At 36.8% G+C, this 15,312-nt stretch overlaps 1 protein-coding gene across 1 annotated transcript; it reads left to right on the top strand.

Annotated features, from left to right (window-relative positions):
- The first annotated feature begins 1,931 nt into the window (after positions 1-1,931).
- Positions 1,932-14,909, top strand: mylk2 (myosin light chain kinase 2). The gene is made up of 16 exons (XM_079803691.1): positions 1,932-2,071; positions 2,898-3,174; positions 3,264-3,349; positions 4,389-4,461; positions 5,398-6,160; positions 7,523-7,716; positions 8,344-8,452; positions 9,405-9,498; positions 10,401-10,510; positions 10,618-10,759; positions 11,794-11,864; positions 12,086-12,214; positions 12,603-12,674; positions 14,109-14,189; positions 14,441-14,573; positions 14,678-14,909. The coding sequence occupies exons 2-16, from the start codon at positions 2,913-2,915 to the stop codon at positions 14,756-14,758; spliced, it is 2,400 nt and encodes a 799-aa protein (XP_079659817.1). The 5' UTR covers positions 1,932-2,071; positions 2,898-2,912; the 3' UTR covers positions 14,759-14,909.
- The last annotated feature ends 403 nt before the right edge of the window (positions 14,910-15,312 follow it).

Here is a 15,312-nt window from a genome sequence, read left to right as displayed (position 1 = left end):
AAATATAAAAAAAATTATACATTTAATCTAAATCTAAAGTAAGCAAAGTTTACTTAAAACAAATTAAATTATCTGCCACTTGACAAAAATACAAAGTAAGAAAAGCATTCTTTGCAGGAACATTCATTGCTCATATTTCCATCTTGAGGACACTGTCAAAGTGACAACAATGGCATGTCCTTTTATACAGGATCCTGACGTTCACTTGATAAACCTCTAGAAGTAACCTAATAATTCGAATTTCCTTTAGGATTTCCAGTGGTTGGACGCATTGACACTCATATTCCCATCATCACACTTTCTGAAAACTGATTACTGAATGGAAGGATGCTGCCAGATGGTAGTACAAGATATATGCCATAACCACCACCACAGCTGTTAAATACATTTATTTACATTTTTTTATAGTCATCTTTATTTCCTACAAATACTTTATTCTTTTTCCTGTTGGATGTTAATATTCTTCCTCCATCTCCTCTTCATCTGTCAGTGGTGCTGGTGTTTGGCTGGCCTGAGTAGAAGTCAATAATGTCATTACCCTGATTAATAAATGTAACATGTGGGATCAGAGAACATTTCATTATGTGAAAAGAGCATAGACCCTTTCACATTTCTGGGTTTCCGAAGCTGAAGTCGTCATAGTTGGGTTAACTCTTATAGCGGTGAATGAGAGAATACATTAAATATATATTTTTGTCTCCATTTGCTCAAATAGCAAAAGAAAAACTCCACAATAATGATTTCACAACTTTCAAAAAGATGGAAATATTAAAGTGAGATTGATAATGGAAGTGAAATGAGAGAAAGATGTTAATTTTCACCATCACTCCCATAGACGCTGTATTAGAAACGCTCTCAAAGCAGCGTTAACTTGTTTTTTTTGTAATTTGATGCAAAACTAATATAATACAAAGTATTAGTGTTATAAATGTACATACGTTAAAAAAAATACAAAAAACGTTGCAGTATTTACGATATTGATGACCATTAAAACACGTCATCACTGTGAAAAGGGTCTATGTGGGAAAAGCTGCTGCACATTGGACACTGAATGATATTTAATATGTCAAATGTTTGTAAAGTCATTAAACCTACACCCATGAACATTTTATGCTTAAAGCTTTTCCTGATTGAATTATGGTTTTTTTTATTTTATTTTTTAGCTGCTGCCACATTCTTTGTTTGCCTTTTGGATAGCATGAAAATTAAACTTAATTAAAATAATTAAGAATTAAACTTGTGTATTGTATTGTGTATTGCTGTTGCCATGGTGAATCGTAATTTCGGAGCTCCATTGATCGTGGCTTTTCATAGTTGGAGTGCATGTGTTTAACTCAGAGTCAGTCTACTCAGAGTTGATTAAACTACCTCAATTCAGCTGTTCTGAAACCCAAAACTCAGAATTTCCCATCTCAGAGTAAGTCAACTCAGAGTTCAGGTTTAAACTCAGAGTTGGTTGAACCTCCTTTCTGAAACAGGCCCCTGCTCAACAGCAGAATATCAATAGTCAATCATAAATCTGTTATTAGTCCTAACTGAATGTAATGGAACCAATGAACATGCAAGAGAAATGTATAAATTTGACTTGTTGACATGCCAATTGCATGCATAAGGGGTTAATTCATGAATGGTCTGGTCTTGTTCTTGATTCTTCCACTTTCTAATTATTAGCCTCTAAATACTTCATTTGTTAGTTCCATAAAGGAAACTGCTTTTATTGCATTAAAGCTACATGACTGCCAGCATTGCATGGTTGAACACTAGAGGTACATGTCTCGCATTCATTCAACTCCTGTATTGCTGTCTCTACTCTCTGTCTTGGAAATACTTTGTGCCCTCTCCCCTCCCCTGGGTCAGCTCTGCATGCCTCTATTATCAGTTTACTGTTTGCAAGCCCCCCCCCCCCTTCTGTGGTCTGCCTATTTCTGGTAAGGTGGCCATGGAGCAGAGATAAAAGAGGAATCTGACAGACTTGCACTCCTGTGAGCTTCCACAAAGCAGTCCAAACCCTTGGCAGAAAGCATTTGTTCTTTATGCTGGGCTTCTCATTCTGGACAAACGGTGTTTACAGGTGGGTGTAAAATATCTTTGGAGTTGTGAAGATGTTATATGAAGATTATAATGTCAGTTGCTCTGAGGTTGAAGCTATACTTTTTTATTTAATTTTGTATCATTCTTGTAGTTTTTGTAACGCCATGGAATATTCATACTTTTAAAAAGTTAATGTATAATACAGAAGGACAGAATTTAACTAAATTTTCTTTATGCATTTGCGTTTTAGCTTGGCTTATTCTTTTTTTTAAAACTATTTATTTTATCAATATTGCATGTTACTAGGATATTGGCTGTTTATTAGTAGGCTACTTATAAAGCACATATTAATGCCTTATTCTTTACGACCGTATTCTAAATCCCTTAGTTTTACCCAATACCTAAACTTAACTACCTTACTATTAAAACAAGTTTATTTATACAGCAAATTTAATACACAATGGCAATTCAAAGTGCTTTACATACAAAAGGTATTAAAATGTGATAGAATAATCACAACATATGCATAAGCACTAAAAATAACAATCATAGTTTACTAAAAAAAAAAGGTTGTAGGCATGAGTTGAAAATCAAAGTTAATAGTGAGAATTGTAACCTAATCTAAAGTGACCTAATTATGGTATGTTTTAATTCCATGCTTATTTTACTAACCTTGTCTTTTAGCCTCAGTCTGGTCTTTTGGCTTGTTTTAAAGGGGTTTTCTACTGGGAGACCAGCAAACCAAATGACGAAAACCAAAAATTAACCAATTAAAAGCTTGGAGTAAAATCTGTGGACCTAATTGCAATTTTGACCTCAAAAGTCCTTTTTGACACTAATGCCTGCATATGTTTCTCTCCCTCTAGCACAACCTTTATTCCATGTCTGTCAAGAACTCTATGAAATGCCCTGTGCCTCCGTCCAATCCCACAACCCTGGAGGCCAAGGTTGATGACCTGTGTTTTAAAGTAGAGCAGCTCCTCTTGAGCTCAGGGAGAAGTTGCCCCATGTGTGCCACCTGCGTCCAGCACAGCACACTGCAGGAGACTGTGACCAGCCAGCTGTCAGCTCAGACCAGACTCCTGGATTCTCTTGAAAAGAAAGTCTTGGAGATGAGAACAGCCTTGGAGGAGCTGGCACGTGGTATGGAAACCAGAATGCAATGACATTCAGATTTTAAAGTGTCTTAGGTGTTTAAAAAAAAAAAAACTGTTCTGTCTCTTATATGAAAGGTCTGGAGGACAGACAGTGTGAGAGAGTGTCTGTGCCTTTAGTGGCTCTACAGAGACGGAAATCCCTGCCCGTTCGAACCTCTGTGGTCAGTACAAAGGACAAGAGTCAGAATTATTTATACACCGATCAGGCATAACATTATGAGGTGAAGTGAATAACACTGATTATATCTTCATCATGGCACCTGTTAGTGGGTAGGATATATTAGACAGCAAGTGAACATTTTGTCCTCAAACCTGGTCTGATTAATCACATTCTTTTATATCACGTGGATGGCCCAGTGTGGTGTAGAACACATGGCACCAGGATGCACTATGGGAAGAAGGCAGGCTGGCGGAGGTGGTGTGATACTGTCGGGAATGTTCTGCTCGGAAACCTTGGGTCCTGCCATCCATGTGGATGTTACTTTGACACGAATCACCTACCTAAGCATTGTTGCAGACCATGTACAGCCTTTCATGGAAACGGTATTCCCTGGTGGCTGTGGCCTTGTTCAGCAGGATAATGCGCCCTGCCACAAAGCAAAAATGGTTCAAGAATGGTTTGAGGAGCACAACAATGAGTTTGATGTATTGACTTGGTCTCCAAATTCCCCAGATCTCAATCCAATCCAGCATCTGTGGGATGTGCTGAACAAACAAGTCCGATCCATGGAGGCCCCACCTCTCAACTTACAGGACTTAAAGAATCTGCTGCTAACATCTTGGTGCCAGATACCACAGCACACCTTCAGGGGTCTAGTGGAGTGCCTTGAAGGGTCAGGGGTGTTTTGGCAGCAACATAATATTAGGTCATAATGTTTTGCCTGATCGGTGTAGACCAAGGGTTCTTAACCCTGGTCCTCGAGGCCCACTGTCCTACAGAGTTTAGCTCCAACCTTGATCAAACTCACCTGCCTGTAGCTTTCTAGTAATCCTGAAGTGCTTAAATAGCTGTTTCAGGTGTGTTTGATTAGGGTTGGAGCTAAACTCTGCAGGACTGTGGGCCTCGAGGACCAGGGTTGAGAACCCCTGGTGTAGACTGTTCCATTAACTCTTACTCTTACTGCATTAATCAACATGGCATAAATTACATTTACTTTGTACTTTATATGTTTGAAAACTGTCTTTTTTCTCTATTGACAGGAGGAAGTCTATGTTCGCTTAGACAGAGACTATAAAATGGTGCCCCATGCCTATAATAGACCCTCAGATAAAGGTACTACAATAAACTGTTGTTATATGCTGGGCAGGAGTCATTTGGAAAGGTGAAGCAGGGCCATGGGATTGTCATGGTCAGTTTTGATGGACATAAATCAGAAGGGCTTGTTACCGTGTTAACTATTTATGAACAATGGAATGACAGGGAGACCCACAAATCACCTGATTAAAGAACAAACAGTAATAGGACACAAACAAACAAACAAACAAACAGGAAAACTAGTGTTAACAGCAGTATGTACTGACAGCGATATCTATGGAACTTTAAGGTAATCTGCTAACCGAGCTAGTTATTTTTATTGTTGGCATTTTAATCGATTTTAAATATCTAAATGTTAGTGAGATATTAATCTGCATATATGATGGTCATCGGTTATGCTCATATTTTCTTGCTGCTTTGACCTGAACTGGAAACGATCCAACCTGTTTTAAAAAAATACGAAAGTTTGTTGCGCATGACCCCCATTTAAAGGTTATAGGCCTACAAAAGAATGACGATGGGGTTATGGTATTAAAATATTGTCAAATATTTGCTTTGAATGTTAGATTTACAATTTTAAAGAATATATTGTTTACAGAAAATTATTTTGTCAATATTTATTATGCAAAAAAGAAAGACTTAAGGCCTTTTCACACCAAGAATAACTATAAAGAGAACTATAACAATAACTTGGCATCCACACCAGCGGACCATATCTTTGTTTAATATAAACGCACACTGCAGTTTTGTTGTCTCTAAAGCAGGATGGATTCTGATTGGCTGTAAATGTTTTTTATCATTCATCAGTTGAAAAAAAGTGATTCCAATGATATCCTCTAAATCTGTATCGTTTTAGCATGCTGTTAGTTTTTTTTTGTAATCTACAATATATCGTCGTTATCATCCTTGGTGCGAACGTGCCTTTTGTATTGTTTAATCTGTGTGTTTGTGCAGGTATTTTGCTAGAAGTCAATGAAAACAATGGAAAGCGAAGAGAGCACCATCAAGCTAGAAAAGATTCAACAGAGGTCAAAGTTCAACATGAACATAAATTGCAAATCAAAGGAGGAAAAGAAACATCCACTGCAACCCCAAAATCTCAACATCATGAGCAAACACAGAAAATGAATAGGCTTGAAAATAAGAACCAGAATGATGTCCTGATACCCGTCGTTGCTGCTTCAATGGTGACCCAGAGGACTTCTGGCATTGCTCCACCAAAAACAGAAGCCCAAGATGACAGGAAAGTGTCACTAACAACAACTAAAGCACCAAAGTTGACGTCAGCATCTGTTCCTGTGACAACGGCTGTTTTGCCCAACGCAATCGGACCGAAGCATACTAAAACAGTGAATGTAACCCTACCAAATCATAACTTACCAAAAACAACTGGACTGGTTGCTCCAGCAGTGCCTCCATGTATGGCTTCATTGGTAACCAGCAATCCTCCCAAGCTGACTTTAACGGAAGTCCCTACAGGGTCAACAGCAACCCAAAAAATTTCCAAAGCAAATCTGGTTCTTCCTGCAGCAACTGCGCAGAGTTCTGGAAAATCATCAGTTAATACACCTACAACGAAAATGACAATGTCACAAGATGCCACATTGTTTCCACCAAGTCACAAACCACCAAAAACAGTGGGTTTGAATGTGACCACAGCAACACAAGTGGCTTCCTCCCTTAGACAAGTGCAGAGCTGCCCCAACTCTTTACAGAGGTAAAACGAGCAATGGACGTATTGCGTGTCAAGGGATGGTTCACCCAAATATGAAAATTACCCTATGATTTACTCACCCTCAAGCCATCTGTATATGACATTCTTCTTTCAGATGGATACAAACGGCGTTATATAAAAAAAATGTCCTGGCCAATCCAAGCATTATAATGGCAGTGAATTGCAGCTCAAAATTTGAAGCCCAAAAAAGTGCATCCATCCATTATAAAAGTAATCCACACGGTTAATAAAGGCCTTCTGAAGCAAAGCGATGCATTTGTGTAAGAAAAATATCCATAATTAAAACTGTATAAAGTAAAATATCTAGCTCCTGCCAGACCGCCTTCTGTACTTAACTTACGAAGAAAGTGTATTTTTCTTACACAAACCCATCAATTCGCTTCAGAAGATCTTTATTAACCCCCCAGAGCATTGTTGATTACTTCTATAATGGATGGATGCACTTTTTTGAGCTTCAAATTTTGGGCTTCCATTCACTGCCATTATAAAGCATGGATTAGCCAGGACATTTTTTGTATTGTTGTATTGTATTCGTCTGAAATTTCATATACGCCTAGGATGGCTTGAGGGTGAGTATATCATGGGGAAATATTTGTTTTTGGGTGAACTATCCCTTTAAAAGGAAATGTATCACTTTTGCCGCAGTTGTTGAGCTGATTGGAGCAGAAAGTGAGTGACAAAACCAAGTGACATTTATTTTAAACAATAATAGCACAAGTTGACTTTTTAAATGGTAAAACCACACATGCATGCGCAATGGGTTTTCATGTTTTATGGGGACTCTCCATTGACAATGATTTTATATTGTACAAACTCTATTATATCCCCTACCCTTAAACAACCATCACAGTAAACTTTATGCATTTAAAAAAAAAAAAAAAAAATCATATAGTATATTTATAAGCTGTTAAATTCTGTAAAACTCTTTAAAAAATGACAGTTCAGTCATTTATAATTGTTACAAAGGATTTCTATTTAAAAAAAAAAAAACGTTCTAATTATCAAAGAATCCTCAAAGTTATCATCGGTTCCACAAAAATATTAAGCAGCAACAGTTTTCAACATGGATAAAAAAAAAGTTTCTTGAGCACCAAATCAGCATAGAATGATTTCTGAAGGATCATGTGACACTGAAGACTGGAGTAATGATGCTGAAAATTCAGCTTTGCCTCTAACAGGAACATATTATAATACAGTATCAAAATCAGTTTGTTTTTTACAGCAATTTTAAACAAATAATATTTCACAAGAGACTTCTTTCAAAAGCATTACTAAATATTACCCTAAACTTTTTAACATTACTATATATAATACGTAAATATCATCAATGTTTCTCTCATACAGATTACAGGTCACTGGAGGAAAGGCTGATTTGGTCCACATGGTAACAGCACCGCTGGCTAAGAAAGCGGCCGAAGCAGGCGGAGCATCAAACCACGTATCTGGTGGAATACAGATTAAAATAAGTCCAGCTACAGACAAGAATCCAGTACAGATGAAGAGCAGTAATCCTTATAAAACTTGTTTTAAAGTTATAGGTAAGCAACATTTATGTTTGTGTTTTTAACATTTGTTGTGTTTGTGAATAAAAAGTAAGTTAAAGTATATTTGTAATTGACAATGTCAGTAAACAGTTTCCAAAAGAGAACAGAATAACAACCACAAAATGTCAATTTCCAGCTTTTAAAGGTTAAAGAAGTGACCGCAAGGCCTCTAATATAGCCTGACCTTAGAAATCTGAAGTATCTAGAATATGATAATCCTTTGTCCCTGGCACATTATTGCCCCATCTACTCTCTTGCAGCTGTTCCCACTCCAACCCAACATGAAGAGCATTATAAATCAACACCATCAATGTCTCATAGTGATCTCTGACCCAAGATTCCCAATGAAGTAGACAGACTGAAAGATTGCTGTCTGAAGGTGATAATACATGGGGAAACTTTTTTGAGCAATGTTGCTGGGCAATGTTGCTTGGCCACTTTCCCATTGGGAATGGGTAACTCATTTCTATCTGGATACTTTAGACCGGTCATGGGCCCTGTGTCTTACCTGGTTGCCCGTTGATGGCAACATTGCCTAGTAACATTGCTCAAAGTTGCCCTGTGTATCATCACCATGATGAAAGAACACTTCTATAACAATGTCCTCCTGGCTCTTTTCAGATGATGTTTCTCCTCAGCCTGCCCCTTTCGCTCATCGGTGTGTGTCGTTGAAGTCTAACCCTCCACCCTGTGATAGCTTCAGTATCTACACCAGAGAAGTGCTGGGAGGGTGAGCTGAAGCTAGCATTTCTGCTGCAGTAACTGCTTCTAAGTTATTCTACATTTTATTAGGGGCCAAGCACCAAAGGTGCATAGGCACCTATTGTATTGTATTGTATTGTACAATTGTATAAGTCAAACAATACCCAATTTTCCCACATCGGCCATTCTGGGTGTCGGTCATTTTGAATTTTGTCGTGAAATGCTTTATTTTATGAACACGTTGGCATATTACGAAACTCAGTATGTCTTCGGCACCATGCCCTGACGGTACTCAAAGTTTTGGGGCACCTTGTGGTCAAAAGTTATAATAATTTCCTAAAAGACTAATACCTTTTTGATTAATTTAGCCTATTATAATGCAACTTAATAGATGAATAGTCTTAATAGATTGATTGGGTCATGCAGAGAACATGGATACCAAATTTGCCATAGTCAGCCAAACTTCCTGTCCGCCATTTTGATGTTCTTTAAAATCATCCTTTTTTTTAAACTCCTCCTAGACCATTTGTCCGATTTTTCACCAAATTCGAGTCAGATACTGTGCCGACAAAAAGTTCTGGATTTTGTTTCGATAGACTAAACCATTTTTGTATACCGCAGCCAAAATGACTGCTTTGGCACATTGACACCAAATTTTGCATTGTCTTTGTCACCTCACTCTGACCACACCACATACATTTGGTCACAGCATCACCTATTGGTCGTGGTAAACCATTAAATCAAATTACTTGTGTCTGTATTTATGAGTTTTCTGCCATTTTGCCTGAAATCTTCTTAAAATGTCTTTAATTGCTTGTTGTTGCAGTTGGTCTGTGCTCTTTTTGTAAACACTTATCGTGTTTTTTGTACTTGGCCCCAGTAATTGCTGCTTGTTTCACTTATTTTATTAGCAAAATATTGTCGTAGGAATCAGTCTTCCTTATTCCTCATCCTCAATATCCATCATATTAAATTTTCAGCGGTCGTTTTGGCAAGGTGCACAAATGTACCGAGACCAAGACAGGGATGAGGCTTGCTGCTAAAATCATCAACACAAGAAATGCCAGAGAAAGGGTAAGAAGACCAGATCTCTGTGCATGTTTTAATACTTCACAAATATAACTGACAGCATTTTCACATTAAGTAGTGCATTAAAAAGTGCCATCACATAGGCTACATGTTGCTTTTAAACTAGTATTTTTCCACTACCAAAATTATTTTTTTATAATTTACAACTGTGACAAAAGTTTCGAGACTCTAGGACACTGTGGAAAATTATTTTTTATCATTGCTCACTTACATTGCCTGAAGTGAAATCATAGTTTAAGCATGTACTGTATATAAGTTACACTAATCTACTTTGTGGTTGGTAGGTTTTTGAAAGAAATGCATTATTCATTTGAACAAAAATACTGTAATACTGTGAAATATTGATACTGATTTGGTGCGCAATAAACATTTCTTATTATGTGTTGAAAACTGTTGCTTAATATTTTTATGGAAACATGATACTTTTTGGGGGGATTCTCTGAGTAGAAAGTTCAAAAGTTCAGAACATTTTTACTGTAAATTTTGATAAATTGAATGCATCCTTGATTGATAAAAAATTGAATTCTTTAAAAAAGAAAATACTGACCATAAACACTTGGTGTAGTGTATATAATGTATTGTCTCTACATGTATCAACAGATGTCCATTTATATGCACTGAATTTGGATAATCAAAAGCACATATTTTCAGCTGTTCCAAATTAGCAAACACAGTCTTCCGCTTCCGGTAGTCTTGTTGTGCCCTGAAATGTATATTTTCTATATCTATATTATTAATTATGCTTTATTTACCTGACACTAGTTTGCCTACATTGGCAAAAATAACCGATAATACAGATAACAACACAAAAGGAACAAAACACTCATAATGGAATTAGAAAAGAGCTTGATAGGAAATATCTAAAGGTTGTTTCTGTTGTTTTGCAGGACATGGCACTGAATGAGATGCAGGTCATGAACCAGCTCAGTCACCCCAACATCCTTCAACTTTATGAAGCCTTTGAGGTCAAGAATCAAGTTGTGCTGATTTTGGAGTAGTAAGTAGGCCAAATCCCAACTTATTAAGCAATAAAGTACAAGAGGCTAAAGCACAACATGTGGAGGATGATACCATAGAGATCATTCGGTCTCTTTTTTTATTCAGTGTGGAGGGAGGCGAGCTGTTCGAGAGAATCGTGGATGAGAGCTGTCTGCTGACTGAAGTGGATGCCATGGTGTTCGTGAAACAGATCTGTGAGGGTGTCCAGTACATGCACCAGATGTATGTACTTCACCTGGACCTCAAGGTAACAGATGAAGCAGAAAGGTGTCATGTTGTTCTGTCAGATTTAGACTAGAGATTTTTCCTCAAAAGGTTCAATGGGATTATAGCCTAAGCCTTTATGGTAACTGCTATTATAGAGATGAATGTCAAAGGGAAATGTGAGTCATAAATAGACTTTGCTTGTCTGTGCCACATATAAATTTAAGACGAGACTTGTCTTTTCTGCGTCACAGAGAAATGTTAGGCAACTGTTGCTCTTATTGTATTTGTGATATGAAATTCCTTGATTTTAAAACGTTTTAATTCCCTTTGGCATGTAATAAGAAAACAATAAAAGTTATATTTAAAAAAGGTTTACAAAAGAATGAATTAAATACACATTTCAGAATTTTGGACCAATTTTCTACATATGGGGGCCCATTTGTGATTCTAAATTTAATTAACAAATTAATTTAATAAACGTTTAGATTGAGAAATCATTATCATCATAATTATGAAATGTTTGAATAAATGTATAAAAAGTAAATCAACAATTTGATCATTGGTACAGTCAGTTACTTAAACTACAAACCGCCATTACCAATGACAACTTTTGTAACATTGGATTGATAGCAGATTGGCTGCCGCCTCCTGGCTCGACTGGAAATTAATACATTTGGAAATTGATAATATAGCTGTATATAACAGAAAAAAACTATTGATAAATTGAAAATGCAATGCATACTCTAAAAAATTATATATTTAAAATGACAATTCAAATGTCATATTATAATGTCATATTATATAAATTAAAGGGAAATTAAATCACTTGTTGTTAAAAATAACAATTTTCAATTTTATCATTTCTATAATGCAAATATTTAAGTCCTTTATTTACTGTAGTTCTTTTATAAAGTTTTTTATTTTATTTATTAAAATGATTTATGGATTTCTTAAACTGCTGCATAATTTTTTTTAAAAATGATAAGCGAGGGCAGCCTCATACTTACAGCATTCATAAATAGTTTATTTTCTTTGACATCCTGAAAACAGTTTATAATTTTTTTCCCCCCCCAGCCGGAGAACATCCTTCTTGTTAATCACTCTAGCCATCAGGTGAAAATAATTGACTTTGGACTAGCCAGGAGGTAGGATTTATCCTTCTACGCTACTATTGGATTCTGCTTGTCCATGTTCAAATCAAGATTAGTGTTGTCATCAGCCATTTTAGCTGGCATGACATTTGCCTTACATACTTTACCAATGACCAGTGTGTATTTCTGAATGTGTTAATCCTCTGAGAGTTCAAATATTCTAGCCAAGGCTTACTTTTATGGTTCAAGTGACTTTTCTCCTTGTCCTCCTTCAGATATAAACCACGAGAGAAGCTCAAAGTTTCATTCGGAACGCCTGAATTTCTGGCTCCGGAGGTGGTGAACTTCGATTTTGTCTCCTTCCCTACAGATATGTGGACTTTGGGAGTCGTCACATACATGCTGTAAATCACATTAAGCTGTGTTCATTAACATACACCATATAGATCACAATTAAATATAATTTGAACAATCTTCTACATCTGAATTTAAAATTCACCATACCACTACATAAGACTCAAACAGGCCTTGATTACAAACACATTAAACATGAATGATTTAATTAAACCTAGTTATAAACTTTGGCTAACAGTGGGACTGGGAGGGAGTTCAAGCAAGGCAAAAAAATAGCATCGCCACTCAGTCAACTGCTTAGTCTAATTAAAGCAATACCGGTGCTATGGAGTATAATGGGTAGTCTCCAAAACAGAAAAAGGAACTTGTGCAACCCTGTTAGCTGAACTATTGAACTGGAGAAACAATAAATATCACAATCAATTTCTGTTGTTGTAGCTTAAGTGGCCTCTCTCCTTTTCTGGGTGATGATGACGGACAGACCCTCAACAATGTGCTTATGGGCAACTGGTAGGCCACTATTATATTAATTCTATACAAAACACAACATGAGCTAATCACAAATGCAGAAAAATATATTTAGAAATCATACCCCTGGTTTTACAGATAAGGCTTAAGCCTTAATATGTAGGCCCTATATCTTGACCACGAATTAAAGGGATGGTTCCTCAAAAAATGAAAATTTGCTCTAGACAAATACAATCGGAGTCCTGGCTAATCCAACCTTTTATAATGGCAGTGAATGGGAGCCCAAAATTTGAAAACCAAAAAGTGCATCCATTTATTATAAAAGTAATCCACACGGCTCTGCGGTGGTTAATAAAGCCCTTCTGAAGCAAATTGATGGGTTTGTGTAAGAAAGATATCCATATTTAACACGTTATAACATAAAATATCTAGCTTCCGGTGAACCGCCTTCCATATTCAATATATGAAATAAGTGTAACTGGCGTCACGTACTGTATGACGTTGGACGTAGGTAGCGTAAGCGTTTTGAAGTGCGAGAGGCTTTACACTTTCTGTGCAAGTTAAATACAAAAGGTGGTCTGGTGGAAATTAGATATTTTACTTTAGAAAGTTTTAAATATGGATATTTTTCTTACACAAACCCATTGATTTGCTTCAGAAGGCCTTTAATAACCCCTGGAGCAGTGTGGATTACGTTTAATGGATGGATGCTTCAAATTTTGGGCTCCCATTCACTGCCATTATAATGCTTGGAAGAGCCAGGCATTCATCTGCAAGAATAATGTCATATACACCTAGGATGCTTTGACGGTGAGTAGATTATGGGATAATTTTAATTTTTGGGTGAACTGTCCCTTTAAGAATTCGTTCCCACTACTTCCTAATACGTCAGCACGTTTTACTAATTCGTTTATTAATTTTACTAAATCATGGCCACGCTGTAATAATTATTTCCCTTGTTTTTTTAGTTAAATCAGAATGAGGGAATTAATTAGTACAACCTGGCCACGATTTAGCTACTGAAACGAGAGGACAATTTAAGTAGTGGGAACGAATTCTTAATTCGTGTCCACCATATATTTTCGTCCTCATGCAGAGCTCCGTGACAAACGGCTCTAAAGACCATTTTTAAAGGGGCTATATGCAACTTTTTCCCCAAAATAAACGTAACAATAGCCTTTTTATTTTACCATTTATGACTCAAACATCTCCTGATGAGCATACTGACACCTTGTCCGCTCACAGTGGGTGCACCTATAAGCCTGTATCCTATTTTTCCTATTTTCTGGCGGGTCGTCTTTTCCCGCGCTGTCTGCGGATGTGACGTCACCACCGCTGCGAGAGCGAGCAGAAAATGAGAGCAGTTCTGTTTTTTGGCCACAGGTGTCAGTTGCGAGTTTAAATTTCAGAAAAACGCATATAGCCCCTTTAAAAAGGAAAACAAATACAACAACACCCCCTGTTGGATATGTGTAGGTACTTCGATGAGGATGCGTTTGAGAATGTGTCTGCTGAGGCTCGGGACTTCGTCTCCAACCTGCTTATCAGAGAAAGAAGGTGAAATTGAAATACATTTACAAGACCACTTACAAGTACACTTACTCCAAAACATGTAGCTAATTATGTTCCATGTGACTTACAGAATTCTTTTACACAATTATTTTCCATAGCTACTATGAAAGCACAGTGACTATTCAAGCTCCGAAAGGGATGCAAAATAACCTTAAGAAACACATTAAAAGTAACATTTCATACAACTTGTGTTGTATATTCCAAGTCTTCTGAAGATGTCTCTTCTTTTTTTACAGTGGTCGTATGAGTGCCACACAGTCTCTCAAACACCCATGGCTCAACAACATCAGTGAGAAAGCCAAGGGCAGCAACATCGTGCTGAAGTCACAGGTTCTCCTCAAGAAGTATATGGCCAGACGAATGTGGAAGGTGAAACACTGAGGACACATCATGATTTACCACTTTCTTAACTGTTTTTACAACAATGTTTTTAGATACTAAATACCTTCTCTTTCGATTTCTTCTTTGTACAGAAAAACTACATAGCCATTGCTGCAGCCAATAGGTTTAAGAAGATCGGAAGTTCAGGTTCCCTGCCAGAGCTCGGAATTTGAGTGTCCTGTGCTTACTATGTGTGCTTTTATAATATGCTGATCATGTCTTTGAATTGCTGTGCTGCAATTGACTTACACTCACTGGCTGCCAATATAATCATTAAATTACATTGGTAAAACATACCAGTCTTTAACATGCAATAAAATTGTCAAAAATACATATTTTTCTTGTATTTCCTTTCTCCGTCATATTGTTTAACACTGATGTTTAGCAAAGATTCATTAATCAATCACGTTTGCCTTTTCCAAAATGTCATTCTGATTAAGCATGTGGTTGGAATGGAAGAGAGAAAAAAAAAAAATATTTTGAAAGGTGTATATACAGTTGTAGATGAAGATCAGTGGTGTGACGGAGAGAGTACATTGAGGTAATACTAGACTCATATTTTAAGAGTTTTTTTAAGAGGATGTGTAATATAAAACAGGAAATATAAACAGGAAGTTTAAAACATACGCTGCTGTCACCACCACAGTAATGTAATGCAGAAAAACCTGTTTTTGAAATGTGGCAAGACATTTATGTCAAAGTTTATCTGATGAAATTCTCTTTTCAT

The sequence above is a fragment of the Gobio gobio genome, assembly GCF_949357685.1.
Source record: "Gobio gobio genome assembly, chromosome: 21".
Lineage (NCBI taxonomy): Eukaryota > Metazoa > Chordata > Actinopteri > Cypriniformes > Gobionidae > Gobio > Gobio gobio.
Note: the sequence above shows the minus strand (reverse complement) of the source record. Positions and strands in the feature narration are given on the sequence as shown.

Coding starts and splice junctions, on each gene's coding strand:
- mylk2 (XM_079803691.1), top strand. CDS start 2,913: ATGTCTGTCAAGAACTCTATGAAATGCCCTGTGCCTCCGTCCAATCCC. Junction 3,350..4,388: donor TGCCCGTTCGAACCTCTGTG/GTCAGTACAAAG, acceptor CTCTATTGACAG/GAGGAAGTCTATGTTCGCTT. Junction 11,865..12,085: donor GACTTTGGACTAGCCAGGAG/GTAGGATTTATC, acceptor GTCCTCCTTCAG/ATATAAACCACGAGAGAAGC.